This window comes from Mytilus edulis, chromosome 11 (genome assembly GCF_963676685.1).
Source record: "Mytilus edulis chromosome 11, xbMytEdul2.2, whole genome shotgun sequence".
Taxonomy (NCBI): domain Eukaryota; kingdom Metazoa; phylum Mollusca; class Bivalvia; order Mytilida; family Mytilidae; genus Mytilus; species Mytilus edulis.
Window position 1 is genome coordinate 84,069,365 of NC_092354.1, and position 16,176 is coordinate 84,085,540.

At 33.7% G+C, this 16,176-nt stretch overlaps 1 protein-coding gene across 1 annotated transcript; it reads right to left on the reverse strand.

Annotated features, from left to right (window-relative positions):
* Nucleotides 1–5,223: 5,223 nt before the first annotated feature.
* On the reverse strand, nucleotides 5,224–12,484 carry LOC139496462 (serine protease 30-like). The gene is made up of 7 exons (XM_071285082.1): nucleotides 12,380–12,484; nucleotides 11,384–11,530; nucleotides 10,530–10,618; nucleotides 9,432–9,520; nucleotides 7,862–8,130; nucleotides 7,035–7,174; nucleotides 5,224–5,465 (listed from the first exon to the last, which is right to left on the reverse strand). The coding sequence occupies exons 1-7, from the start codon at nucleotides 12,438–12,440 to the stop codon at nucleotides 5,244–5,246; spliced, it is 1,017 nt and encodes a 338-aa protein (XP_071141183.1). The 5' UTR covers nucleotides 12,441–12,484; the 3' UTR covers nucleotides 5,224–5,243.
* Between the last annotated feature and the right edge of the window lie 3,692 nt (nucleotides 12,485–16,176).

A 16,176-nucleotide genomic window follows, 5' to 3' on the forward strand; every position in this document is an offset into this window, starting at 1 on the left:
TACTGGGCCAAATTAACCAAACTTGGCCACAATCATCATTGGGGTATTTAGCTTAAAAAATGTGTCCAGTAACCTGGCCAAACCAAACAAGATGGCCAACATGGCTAAAAATAGAACATGGGGGTAAAATTTAGATTTTGGCTTATAACTCTGAATCCAAAGCATTTAGAGCAAATCTTACATGGGGGTATAATTGATTATTAAGTCAACATGTATCTGCCCTGAAATTTTCAGACGAATCGGACAACTTGTTGTTGGGTTGCTGCCCCTGAATTGGTAATTTCTGTCGTTTTTGGTTATTATCTTGAATATTTATATAGATAGAGATAAACTGTAAACAGCAATAATGTTCAGCAAAGTAAGATCTACAAATATTTCAACATGACCATAATGGTCAGTTGACACCTTAAGGGGTTATTGCCCTTTATAGTAAATTTTTAACAATTTTCATTAATTTTGTAAATTTTTGTAAATTTTTACAAAATATTATCCTCTGTAACTAAAGCGCCAAGTTTATCATAGATAGAGAAAATTGTAAGTAGCAAGAATGTTCAGTAAAGTAAGATCTACAAACACAATTTTGTCATGAATCCATCTGTGTTCGTTGTTTAATATGCAAATAGATCAAGGAGAGCAACACAGGCTCTTAAGAGCTTCTAGTTTTTTTTTATCATGTTAAGTTTATGTGATAGTTGCAGTAAAGCTTCATGTTTAGGACTATCACCATAAAACCAATGGTTAGTAAAGATGGTCAGACATTTACGCGTGTGCACCTTTGTCTTGAAAGTGAAATCTGATAACTCAACTCATCAACAGAATGGGTTGTAAATGACATTCATTGAAGTTTGCAGGAAGATAAGTGTATATCCACATTAAAGTCAATCTCTCTGTAGATAAATGAATCCACGAAACAATATTTCTTGTTAATTAACTTTTGACATGCTGCAAGGTTTTTGTGTGTCTCCATGACAAAGTTGTGAAGGTGTGTTACTTCCTCGACAGCAATATCAACCATTTTTTAAATGATTAGCTCTGTTTATGAGTACAAATTAAATTAGGTCGTATAATTCATCAACAATGTTACTTTCATTAATTTGACAAAACTGAACCAAACTGGCTGCAAAAATCACTTTATTTTACTATTTCACTTTCATTGATGATTCAACAAAACATCATATATCTCTAAGCTAGTGCCCCTTTATATTTTCTTTGTTAAAGTTAGTTTCTCTGAAAATATAAGCAATAGGTCAACTATATTTGGTACATGAAATGATTGTAAGGTGTACGTCTGTCTTGCATGTTTCATTTGACTTTCACCTCATATTCATGGTTCATGAGTCAATGTGAAGTTTTCATGGTGTTCTATTTTTTGTACACTTTAAACTATAGGTTAAGTATATTTGGTGTATGGAATGATTGCAAAGTGAATATGTCTGCGGAGCTTGTTTCATCTGCCTTTTACTACATTTTCATGGATAATTGATATTGTTAAGTTTATGTGATACTTGTAGTTTAACTTTTTTTTTTAGCTTGATTGGTCCAAAGGGAAATGTGAGTTTTAGCAATTTTGCATCTGTAGACATCGCTCATCTTCGTCTTCGTAAACTATTTTCAAAGATCTTTTCCTTTGGAAGACCTGGATGCTTCATACTTTGTTTATAGATGCCTTATGTAACGAATTTACCATCTGTCACATGTCCATTGTCCTTGACCTCATTTTTATGGCTCAGTGACTACTTGAAAAAAAGTTAAAGATTTTTTGTAATGTTAATTTCTCTCTAATTATGAGTAATAGGATAACAATATTTTGTATGTGTGTACCCTGCAAGGTCCTCGTGCCCTTCAGGCAGTTTCCACTGATCTCGACCTCATTTCATGGATCAGTGAACAAGGTTAAGTCCATAACTCATACTATGAGCAATATGTCTAGTATATTTGGTGTATGGAAGGATTGTAAGGTGTACATGTCAAACTGACATCTGACCTTGAACTCATTTTCATTGTTCAGTGGTCATAGTTAAGTTTTTGTGTTTTGGTCTGTTTTTGTCGAAAAAGCGAGACATAGTGATTCCACCATTCCGTCGTCGTCATTGTCGTCATCGTTGTGGTAGTCGTCTGCAGCGGCTTCCACCATTATTCACTCTGGTTAAAATTTTTGAAATTTTAATAACTTTCTTAAAAGAGGGACGAAAGACACCAAAGGGACAGTCAAACTCGTAAATCTAAAACAAACTGACAACGCCATGGCTAAAAATGAAAAAGACAAACAGAAAAACAATAGTACACATGACACAACATAGAAAACTAAAGAATAAACAACACGAACCCCACCAAAAACTAGGGGTGATCTCAGGTGCTCCGGAAGGGTAAGCAGATCCTGCTCCACATGCGGCACCCGTCGTGTTGCTTATGTGATTACAAATCCGGTAAATAGTCTAATTCGGTAGGTCAAATTCATGAAAGGGAAGGGGATTGTAGTTACGACGTAAGGAACATATCCGATATCATTTGTGAAACGGTTATTCCATAACGGTCAACCAACTCGTGATGGCGTCCGTAAAATTTACGAAGGGATGATTTCAACTTCACCATTTGGAACTCTTGGTTTAATAGCTTCCTTGTGAGCAGTAACCCTCTATCAAGAAAATCATGATAGGAAATGCAAGCACGGGAATATCGTATCAATTGGGAGATATATACCCCGTATGCAGGTGCTGCTGGAATTAAACTATACTGGACTTCTACCAAATTTGGACAGAAGCTTGTTCATGATCATTAGATAGTATCCAGAGGTAAATTTTGTAAAACAAAAACTCCTGTTTTTCCGTATTTTACTTATAACATGTACAAATGGACTTACTTTTTGCAAGGAAACATTGCATTCACTCTGTCGTTTAAAAAGAGGGACGAAAGATACCAAAGGGACAGTCAAACTCATAAATCTAAAATAAACTGACAACGCCATGGCTAAAAAAGAAAAAGACAAACAGACAAACAATAGTACACATGAAACAACATAGAAAACTAAAGAATAAACAACACGAACCCCACCAAAAACTAGGGGTGATCTTTGGTGCTCCGGAAGGGTAAGCAGATCCTGCTTCACAGGTGGCACCCGTCGTGTTGCTTATGTGATAACAAATCCGGTAAATAGTCTAATTCAGTAGGTCACATTCATGAAAGGGAAGGGGATTGTAGTTACAACGTAATGAACCACATCGTCTTTTTATATTTAAAAAAGCTAGTATCAAGAAGGAAATTTTTGTTAAAATTTTGTACCTGTTTTTCTGTATTTTACTTATAAATGGACTTTTAAAAAGTTTTAAAACATTTATTAGATTCATAAACTATTTTGGAGTCTTAAAGCTTTTTACAATCAAAAGATAGTATCGACAGGATTTTTTTTATTTATTTTTTCCTCATTTTTGTTGAGCCTGCGAAGGATTGTAAGGTTTACATGTATTTCTAGTTTAATCTATATGACCTTAACCTCATTTTCTTGGATCATGTTAAGTTTATGTAATTGTTGAAGTAAAGCTTTCTGTTTAGGACAATCAACATAGTATCAATGGTTAACAAAGAAAGCAAGACATATCAGCGAGTGCAATCTATATGGTCTGTGTTCGTGTTTCTCAGTCCAGTTTGCTTTGTTGAAATTTGTGTACTGATATTTGCATTTAGGCCTTTTTTTAAAGCCATTGCTTTATCAGTTTATTTATTTTTACCTACGAGTTTAAATGCCCCTTTGGTATCTTTCGCCTCTCTTTTTACAGATATAGATGACTTTTAAACAGTAAAAAATATTCAATTATGAAGATCAATCTATAAAGATAAGAAAGGAATTTGTCAGGAGCTATTTCCATTGAAAGACTTTTTTTTCATTCAACTTTTAAGCTTATTTTACAGAAACTACCGTATGATAAATTGGCAGAAAATTTGAAAATCAAGTGTTCAACAAAGTAAGACCTACAAATTAGTAAACATGACCAAAATTATCAATTGATCGACCCCTGATATTAGTTTCTGCCCTAGACAAACTGTTTACCAATTTGTTTAATTTTCCAAAGATAGAAAGGGAGATATGATACTAGTAGAAATAAAAAAACTTCAAATACCAAAAATGTTCAGCAAAGTTAAAGTAAGACCTACAAATAAGTCAGATGACTGAAATTATCAACTGATCCTTTTTACCAAGTCAGGAATATTTTTATGATTTAACTTTTTATATGATTAAACATGTTAAATGATTATGTTAACTATTGTCTTTTTACTTTTTAACTTATGATAGATAGAGAGAATCTTTGCATTGTCGTTTGGTTTTTGGTTGCACTTTAGTGTTTCTGTTGTTTCCTTGTTTTCCTCTTATATAGTTGATGTGTTTCCCTCGGTTTTAATTTGTAACCCAGATTTGTTTCCCCTCAATTGATTTATGACTTTCGAACAGCGGTATACTACTGTTGCATTTATTCACACTGCACAAATATTAAGCAAATGAACTCATCGTAGAAATTTTGTATTTTCGCCATACAAAAGACCTATTTGTGACTCTTAATCAAAAAAAGTTTAAAAGGAAAAAATAAAGTACGAAGTTGAAGAGCATTGATGACCGAACATTCCTAAAAATTTTGCTAAATAAAGCTGAGGTAATCTTATCCTGAGGTAAAAAAAACTTAATTTGTATCCCAAAAATACAAACTTTTGTAAACAATTAAGTTATAATAATGACCATATGTCAACACAGAAAAGCTGACTACTGGGCTGGTGATACCCTCGGGGAATAAAACCTCCACCAGCAGTGACATCGGCCCAGTGACTAAATAAACTCAACATAGATACCAGAATTGAAATTTTGTATTTGTAATTATTATGACCTGCCAATAAATCAAACATGACAAAAATATCAATTGTTTCCTTTTAAGAGATGTTGACCTTGAAAGCTATTTTTTTTTAAATTTTAGTTTTCCATAGAAACTATTATAGATAGTAGTGTGAATCTTTTAAAGGCATGTTTTAAAACGCATAAATATCCATTTAACGGCAAAATAATTATTGGTACAAGATCTTCACCAAACAATTTCGGGTGAGCGATAAGGATCTTATAAGGAACCTCTTTTTAAGACATCATATATCAATCAAGGTCAGTAAAATAGGGAAGACATTTTGTGTGTGTATTCCTGCCTAAATGATAAGACAGAGACTTAAATAAATGTCATATAATACTAGTATGTGGCATGTACGGTTTATTATATATAATATACTTTATTATCGGTTAAGTCTCGTCTCCCAACAGCAGGTATTTCTCCTGAAAAAGTATTCATTATCGACCGAATCCAGCCCAGGTACGACTGAACACGTGTATACACGCCTGGCTGGTATGCTGCTGCGCATGTGTATCCCCATGACGTTATACCAACCAAACTCCACACACCATTCTTTTTACACACCATAGGTCCTCCCGAATCACCCTGTTACAAAACAAACCAGAGTAACATGTCATAATTGTACTTCATTATTTTTTTAATTGAATGATTCTTTTAAATATATTATATAATGAAGGTATACAAAAAAAGTAAATATCACAGAAATGCTGAACTCTGAGGAAAATTCAAAACGGAATGTCCCTAATCAAATGGCAAAATCAAATGATAAAACACATCAACCGAATAGACAACAATTGTCATATTCCTGACTTGGTACAGGCATTTTATAAAGTATAAAATGGTGGTTTTATAGCGCTAAACCTCTAACTTCTATGACAGTCGCATCAAATTGCACTATATTTATAACGATGCGTGAACAAAACAGATATATAGGAACATTTTAAGCACTACTCAGTTTACGTATAAACTACATTTGTCAATTAAAACTTTCAGGAGTATATGTGTGAACATAAAACTAAATGATCATCTTAAACTTAAAGTCGTGAACAACCGAACATTACGATTTTGTATTATCTTCAGCTCAAATGAGTGAACGCCTGAATATAAACCAAGTGCCTATTTTTAATCTTTTATGTGGAACGTCAGATTATAAATTACACAAGTCATCATAAAATTTAATGAGTACGTCTGAACATAAATATCATGTTTCATCTTAAACTCAAATGTGTGTACGTATGAGCATAAATATTATGTTTCATCTTAAACTGAAATGGTTGTACGCCTAAGCATAAATATTATGTTTCATCTTAAACTAAAAAAGTTGTACGTATGAGCCTAAATATTATGTTTCATCTTAAACTCAAATGGTTGTACGCCTAAGCATAAATATTATGTTTCATCTTAACCTAAAAAAGTTGTACGTTTGAGCCTAAATATTATGATTCATCTAAAACTCAAATGGTTGTACGTCTGAGCCTAAATATTATGTTTCATCTTAACCTAAAAAAGTTGTACGTTTGAGCCTAAATATTATGATTCATCTTAAACTCATATGGTTGTACGTATGAACCTAAATATTATGTTTGATCTTAAACTCAAATGATTGTACGTCTGGGCATATATATTATGTTTCATCTTAAACTCATATGGTTGTACGTATGAGCCTAAATATTTTGTTTCCTCTTAAACTGAAATGGTTTTACGTCTGAGCATCAAAAATATGTTTCATCTCAAACTTTAATGAGTACGTCTGAGCATAAATATTATGTGCACGTCTGAACAGTAACCACACGTGTAATCTGAACAATCGTGAGTGTGTGTCTAAACATAACACTTTGAATTTTAATGGATATAGTCTGAACATGAAGCGCATGTGTCATCTAAAACTTTACACGATAGTGCACTTAATTTCGTTGTTGTATCGGTCGTTTCGCTTATAAAAAGTAAAATCACAAAGATACTAAACTCCGAGGAAAATTCAAAAGGAAAGTCCCTAATCAAAAGGCAAAATCAAAAGCTCAAAGACAACAAACGTATGGATAACAACTGTCATATTCCTGACATCGTAAAATACTTTTAGTATAATTTATTACTGGTGAATGTATACGATATGTCCTTACATCTGTAACCTTTTATGTTATATCTTTTATTTACCTGACAGGAATCTACACCACCATGTTTTCTTCCTGCACAGACCTCTGTACCTGGTATCTGTCGATCCATTAAGTAAGAGCACACTTCATTAGACAATAACGGAACGTCCGCTTTATATAAACCATGTGTACCATGACCACCTAAAAGGACAAATCTTATTAGACAATAATGGGACGTCTGATTTATATAAACCATTTGTACCATGACCACCTAAAAGGACAATAATGGGACGTTTGATTTATACAAACCGTGTCTACCATGAACATCTTAAATGGCAAATCGTATTGGACCATTATGGAACCTCTGCTTTATAGAAACCATGTACACCATGATCACATAAATCAATGCCAAAGGAAATATCCATTGGATATTAATGGAAAGGTCTAACATGACCAGCTAAAAGGACAAATAGTATTGGACAATAATGGAACGTCTTCTTTATATAAACCATGTAAACCATTTCCACATAAAAGGACAAATCGTATTGGACAGAAATGGAACGTCTGCTTTATATAAACCATGTGCATCATGGCTACATAAAAAGACTAATCTTATTGAACAATTATGGTAGTCTGCTTTATATAAACCATGTGATTCATGTCTACCTTAACATACAAAAACATTGACAGAACATCTTTCTTTTTACAACTAAACCCATAAACGTATGCATTTTTCAATGTGAATAATTCCCGGTTTCAAAATCTACAGAACTATGGGTAATTGCATGTTCGTACCCGTAAACAAATAACGGTACCTCATCAGTTATGTTTCCATTGTTTAAGACTATTTTAACCAATCGGACCGTTTTGATTAATCATCATTCTTACCGTTGTGATTTGCTCCCCATCCGGTGATTGTACATATCATATCTTCAAAACTTGTGGTGTTAGCTGGGAGACACGCAGGACGAACAAACTTGTTATATGCAGGGACAGCGTGACCTAGTTTCAATAATGCAATGTCATCTTTAAAACTTTGCATATCAAATCCACTGTGTATAAATAAAGTATCCACTTTCTCGAGGATTTCTGTTCCTTCTATGTAGGCTCTGTCGTGTTCACCAACAACAACGGTGAAGGCATACGGATTCTTATTTCTGTGAAAAGAACACAATTTACAATCACTGCTCTTTAAGTCAATAAAATGACCAACTTTAATCCAACAGAAATGTTTTATTTTATGTGAATCTTTGCCTCGAGATCTTTGCATGTCTATAACAGTTCTAGCTATTACATAGTACATATTTACCTGCTGGGAAACCTCTGTAGAAAGATATTCTTGTAAACAGTCATTTGATTCTGGTTAATGCGGAATTATTATAATATAAAGTCATTTATTGATCATCGTTGCGGATTTGTATGTTACTTGGCAAGAGCATATTTGTGAGATTGATTATCATTGTTGAACATTTCTAATTTGTGAAAATTAAAATCACAAAAATACTGAACTCCGAGGAAAATTCAAATTAAATGGCAAAATCAACCGAATGGATAAAAACTGTCATATTCCTGGCTTGTGACAGACATTTCATTATGTTTTAAGTTTTGATTGAACCTGGTTTTATAGCTCAACACCCTACGCGTATGACAGTCGCATCAAATTATATTATATGGACAACGATGCGTGAACAAAACAAACAAACATAATACTAGTAGGTAAAAAAATTAAAACTAGGGGTACAGCAGTCAAAATTGTGTTATAATCTTAATCACTATAAAAACAAACACTTTATGAAGCAAATAAGCACAAAAAGGCATCTATGTTAAATCTACCCGTAAACATGATAAAGATTTAAAGATTTTAAGTCCTGGGACCGAATCCCTGCCCTTACATGTACATGGTTTGGTTACCATTAACTCTGAGGTAGAATTGCGCTTTTGACGTACATCAGTTGATAAGCACGTAAACGTCACTCAGGTAGAAATAGCTTTTAATCAATTTTTTTTCAGATTTGTTGAAACATATCGTCATAGTACGTAAGGGGGTTTGGGGGGGGGGGGGGGGGCAGTTGTGTAACTTTACGAGCTCTGCTTACAGTACAGTACTTCTAGTTTTAAATTAAAAAAAAGTAAAATCGCAAAATTACTTAACTTCGAGGAAATTCAAAACGGAAAGTTCTTCCTAATGGCAACATCAAAAGCTGTGATTGGACCTGGTTTTATAGCTAGCTAAACTCCCCACTTGTATGACAGTCGCATCAAATTCTACTAGTTTGACAACGATGGTTTTATAGTTAGCTAAACCTCTCACTTGTATAAAAGTCGAATAAAATTATTAATTTCGCTAAAATTGCAACGATGTGTAAACAATATAGACAGACATAACAGGTACAAATGTCAAAAATAGAGGTACAGCAGTCAACATTGTGTTCTTAATCTAAATACATTGTTATCTTACTGTTTAAAACAATGAGCAGCAGTCAGGACCCATTGACTGTCAATTAATGTTCCACCACAAATATGGTAGTCATTTAAACGTAACGAAACCTGAAAAATACGTACTTATTACAATTAACAATAAGTACATGTAGAAACTATCAGGTCGTTTAAGACCGTTAACACTCAAGCAGTAATGTTTAAAAAGATATCAATATTACTTTTGGGTTTTTGTTCCGTTGTTTGCCTCGTATAGTTGATATGTTTCCCTCGATTTAAGTTTGTAAGCCGGATTTGTTTCTCTAAATCGATTTATGACTATTACACATCGGTATACTACTGTTGCCTTTATAAGGCACAAAGAATCATTTTGACATTTAATTTCATTGTTGTTTGAAGCCGTTATGGGAGTTACCTTAGCAATTATCAAATACGACAACCAAAACAATTCGGTCTAAGATCGTCTTATGATATCAAACCAATTATCGATGATATCGTCTAAAGCCATCAAGCTAATTATCAATGGAATCTTCTGAAGAAACCAAAATCAATTATAAGTGAAATAATCTAACGGTATCAAACCAAATATATCGATGAGATCGTCGTACGACACCAAACCAATTATTGATGAGATCGTATAACGACACCAAACCAATGTTATATTCAGAGAGCTTTGACTTCTAACTTTTGTATTTCTAGTGAGATGATATTATATTCAGAGAGCTTTGACTTCTAAACTTTGTATTTTTTAGGTGAGAGGATATTATATTCAGAGAGCTTTGACCACTAAACTTTGTATTTTCTAGTGAGAGGATATTGCATTCAAAGAGCTTTGATTTTTAAACTTTGTATTTTCTAGTGAGAGGATATTACATTCAAAGAGCTTTGATTTCTAAACTTTGTATTTTCTAGTGAGAGGATATTATATTCAGAGAGCTTAGACTTCTAAACTTTGTATTTTCAAGCGAGAGGATATTATATTCAGAGAGCTTTGACTTCTAAACTTTGTATTTTCTAGCGAGAGGATATTATATTCAGAGAGCTTTGACTCTAAACTTGGTATTTTCAGTGAGATGACATTCTATTCACAGAGTTTTGAAATTTAGTCTATATTAATTACCTGCCATGGAAATTCTCCAAGAGCAGCAACAGTTCCTCCTACGATCTTCGTCGCAGCTGTTTGAACAGGCGTACTTATACCACACTGCCCTGAAACAATATGTATCTGGTTGATGTATTTCCCTCGGTTTAATATTGTAACCCGATTTGTTTTCTCTCATTAGATTTATGACTTTTCAATAGTGGTATACATCTGTTGCTTTATTTATTGGTATCACCATCCGTACATAACTGTGTAGAACTCTGGTGTGCAATCTATGTTTTGATATCCCTTAGTAGTATCGTCTGTTTATTTCATAAATGTTTCAACTCCGATTTAGCGGTCCCGTTTTACTAATGATAAAACATTTAACAATCATAAGCTTGAAATCATCCTCCCGTTCAAAGAATGGTTATCTTAGTTAGAAGGGTTAGCAGCTTATGTACTAGTATTTTGTCTGGTGTTATTAAAGGTTGGGGTCAAATTCTGTTAGACAATCAGCCCCAGTGGGAACTATTCTCCAAGTAGACAATAGATACCGCTCATACTGGTTTTATTGAAAAACATGTATTGGTCGGCTTGAAAAAAATAAAACGTGGTTGTTCTTTAAGAAGTTATTACCGATTTAGACAATTTATCCGCTTTCAGTTTTTGTGCATCTCAAAGTTTGGTCAAAGAATACCGAATTAAAGATATTCAAAGTGTGAATCGATGTACGTAAGATGATAATTAAAAAAGAAACAAAGAAAGTAAATCAGATTTATATAGAATGCAAGCACCTGGCACCAATTATGCTTTTAAAATTTACTGATTTGTTAACCTAATAAAGATGGATGAGATTTAGTTTTTGTGGCAGGGATACATATTGAACTTACCCGGTAACAATGGAGGAGATGTAGTCTTTGTAGCAGGGATACAGCATATTTCTTGGAATGAACATCCACTACGTGAGAATAAGGAACCAGATAAACAATGATTGTAATACATGTTGACACATGTACCACCCCATCTTGAATGGCAAACTGTAAAATGTTTAAGTGTAGATTGTAATACATATTGACACATGTACCACCCCATCTTGAATGGCAAACTGTAAAATGTTTAAATGTAGATTGTAATACATATTGACACATGTACCATCCCATCTTGAATGACAAACTGTAAAATGTTTAAATGTAAAATTAACTTTACACGTGACATTGTAATACATGTCGACACATGTACCACCCAATCGTGAATGGCACACTGTAAAATGCTTAAATGTAAAATTGTACAGGAGACATTGAAGCTATTTTTTTGCTTGTAGTTTAAAGATTTTGTTGGCTTGCTTGAATGTTTCTTTGTATAAATGGTTGCTTAAGCATTGTTATTCAGACTGACACTTGCATTTAATTACAAGAAAATTCCTCTAAAACAACAAAGAGAAAAATTGAAATGAAACAACTCACGCTCAAAGCATGTCTTATATTAGGGGATATCTTAAAATAATAATTTTGTAATATAGATAAATTATGGTATTATTCCACAACTATTTTATATATACATACATGTATGTATATTATATATAGGCGTTTAAGCATCGAATTTGTGATGATATTCTTTTCAGGTGAACAATTTCTTTAATATATTTTTTATTTGTACTTTAATTATCGTGTTTAAGCATAGATACTTCTATATATAAACATGTTATCTGACAGTGTTTGAGGAGTGTCTGATAATATCTATCATGTAACACTAATCGTCTAAGAACAAGTCATTGACTTCAGATTCCACTCATACATATATACTATAGAGTGACCAATTAATGTGTTGTTCATTATTTGTTTCAACTATAAATAAGCAAAGAAAGAATTAAATATACATAATCTTACCATCGTCCGCTAGGGTGGAAACTAATAATAACAATAATGAAACAGCACTTAATTTAGCCATGTTCAGACGAATCTCTCTTATCAGTCAAAAGTGGATGACGTCACATGACAGAGAGATCAGGAAAGTTCAAATTCATGACATTGGACTCAACACTATTTCATCAATTAGAATAACTAGGTTTTGTGATCACTGGCAAAAATACATTTGTACATACCTAATAAAAAGTAATATTTTATCATTTGTTTTCTTTTATAAAAAATGAAGAAGAAGAAAACATAAACCATATTTCAGAACTAAATATGTTTGACTATTTTATTTATAATGTCTGTTTTGTTCACGCACCGTTGTAAATATAACGGAATTTGATGCGAGTGTCATACAGGTGAAATGTTTAGCGCTATCAAACCAGGTACAATGCACAATTTTCTACATTTGAAAATGCATGTACCAAGTCAGGAATATGACAGTTGTCCATTCGTTTGATGTTTTTGTCATTTGATTTTGCCATTTAATAACGGACTTTCTGATTAATTTTCCTCGGAGTTCAGTATTTTTGTGATTTTACTTTTTTTCTAAAACTGGCGTGGATTCAAATGGAGCACAGCCATAAAAGGTAAACTAAAGGTTCTAAAAATGTCTTTGTCTCCCACCTAGGACTAAGAACATTTTTATAGACTCGAACATAATGCAGGTCATAAATATCTTTTTTTTTTTGTATTTCAGATACTTTTTTATGCATACAATTTCTATCGGTCTTCTTTAGTTCTTCCCTGTTTTGCTCATCTGACGAGACCAGTTAGTTTGAATTCAGGATGAAAAGGAGGAGAGAATAAACCTGTTGAGCAGAAACTAAAGGCCTTAAAGAATAGGGGTTGTCACAATGAAGAGGCATGGAGCGTAAATAATGGTTATAAAAGGCACTTTCTGACCTAAAAAACATCTGACATGAGGTCTGATATTGAGAATCTCGAGGAATTTAAAATGTTTCAAGAAGAGGCTCAGGCTCTTACCTGAATGTTCTGTAACTGGATGTTTAGCTAAAACTTCAGATGAGACAGACTTATATATAAGCCAAAAAGACTGTAATGCAAATCCAGGTAGAAATGGTTTAAGCAGAAATGTCAAAAATTTCTTTTTAAAAAAGAATAAACAATCTCTCTCTCTCTCTATGTATATATAGAAGAACCAGCAGATTTTAAATTAGCAAAGTTCTCATAGGACACAAAACCTGATTATCTGTAGAGGTATGTATATAAGGCAGGGATAGTATTTAACAGAGAATCTTTATCAGATAATTAATTCTTAGTCAGAAAAGAAGGATAAGTTAGAAGAGTAATTCAGGTCTTATCAGCCAAAAAGCAGAGGCATGACTCATAAATTGACAAAGCATGAATTATATGTCGATCCTTCTACGACAGTAGCAAAAGCTATAAAAAACATCATGATTTAAATATTTATAGGTGGCTGGATGTAAAGGTTCATAAGGCTTAAACAGAAAAACCTCCAAGACTTAACCTTTTTCCAATGAAGGAACCAAACACCTTTGACGAGTCATATTATAGCAACAGTTTTTTTTTATCAACTATGACAAAAACCCATTATCACCAAAATCTAAGCCTCCTGAAAGATATATAGTTCTGGCTATGGCAGATCTATATCACTTTAAAGTAGAAGGAGTGTAAATAAACTCATCATAGATACCAGGATTGAATTTATATTTGCGCCAGACGCTCGTTTCTTCTACAAAAGACCCACCAGTGACACTCGAATCAAAAAATGATAAAAAGACCAATAAAGTACGAAGTTGAAGAGAATTGAGGACCGAAAATTCCTAAAGTTTTGCCAAATACGGCTAAGGTAATCTATCTACTGCACAAGCTTTCCCGTCTGGAATGACAGAAACGTAAGTCTTTAACTTGTGATTCAGACTGGTGGCAAACAGATCTATATGAGGACGATCCTAGACAATGTAAAGGAGTGAGTCCCTCTTCATTCTGAAGATAAGACACTACTCTGGAGTTGTCCGTTGCGTCTCATGAGTAAAAGGATAGCCAAATCGGTGTGTTCCTCCAGGAGAGATCGGCAAGGATTATTAATAAGGAACAGCCGGGAATAAGACCCGATGAAAAGAAAGATTTATCTCTTCCAAAACACCCTTCTGAATAAGAATGTTCACATAACAACTGATGGGTTTGAGAATCATTTGTCACTGAACGATAGATTGGAACAGGAGACAAAAAATTGAAATTATCCACGTATCGGAAGTTATAAGACCATTGATCTAGAAAGTAGGACAGCCTGCCCCCCACTGGCAGATGAGGAAGAGTAGTATAGTTTTCCTTTTCCAGTGGGGAACGATTCAACGGAGAGGACTACAAATCACTTACCCTGTTTCTTACCCTTTACAACTTTAGCTTTCTACTCACCTGTAAGGTTAGGACGAGAAAAGCTGACCTATTCATGGGCTGTGAATAAGAAGAGGAAGAAGCCTTGTGTTGATGAGAAGAAGCAGGCTTGTTATCTGAGTAGTCTTGACAAATATGTTCCCATTAGTGACCTTAACATCCACCTTGACAACAGGAGCTGATCTTAGGAAATATAAAACAACTTGTCCTTTAAGAGAACTGATAATTCTCTGCTGGAGAGCTTCAGTCGATTTATCAAGAAGCTCATGTCTCTTAGCAAGAGTAAAGTTGACCACAATGCCAAGAAAGGAATTTGGACTTTCCAAAACTCTTGTCTACCTGTAGAAGCATATACTTTAAGTCTAAAAATTTCTCCCCTTTGTCCTTTTAAAAGACCCAGCTGCCGACAAAAAAACATCAGCTGTCTCAAGAACAAAAGTAAGACACCTAAGCTTATTCTCCGACTTTACATCGAATGATACTTGCACGAGTAGAAGGTATTACATACATGTGGAGCAGGAACTGCTTACCCTTCTACAACAACTGAGTTGGCAGTATTTTTTCAGCTGAATGCGTTTTGAATGTCCCCTCTGTGTTCTATCTTCTATGACCTATGGTGGGATTTCATAGTGTTGAAATCATTGATTTGAAGAATAATTATAAACAATCTACAAGTATTATAGTTTTAGTTCACCACTTAACATTTCATCTATGCAAGATACAAGCGTTCAATAAATTATAATTTGATAAGCTTGATTGTTGTCCAAATTCTGATTTGATACGCTTAGTTATTGTCCCTTTTTTTATATATCAAAAGCCTTGTTATCCTAATTCTGGTTTGATGATAGATATAAGTAGATATGAGTGCCAATGAGACAACTCACTCATCTAAGTAAATTGTAAAAGTAAACCATTATAGGTCAAAGTACTGTCTTCAACACGGAGCTGTGGCTCACACCGAACAGCAAGCTATAAAGAGTTCCACCCCCAAACAAGAGGCTGTCACAACGACAGAAAAACGGAGATATTAACATTTATTTGTGTCCTGCCAATACCACAAGAACCATAACTGAAGAACGGTGAAAGTGAAAATCGTCAATATCAAATTTGACATGCATTTTGTCATCAGTATCAACATATTAAAATTTGAAAAGCTTTGGTTGAACAGTTCATGAGTAAATGCACGGACACGACTGGAATAGCCATTTTTCAATCTTTCAAAATCCATAACTCCTGAACGGTAAAAGTCAAAATTGTCATTATTGAACTTGACCTTCATTTTGATGTCAGTAACAACATATTAAAATTTTAAAAGCTTTGGTTGAACGGTTCATGAGTAAATGCACGGACAACATTTGGTTGCCGCCCGCCCACCCCCCGCCGTACATCCC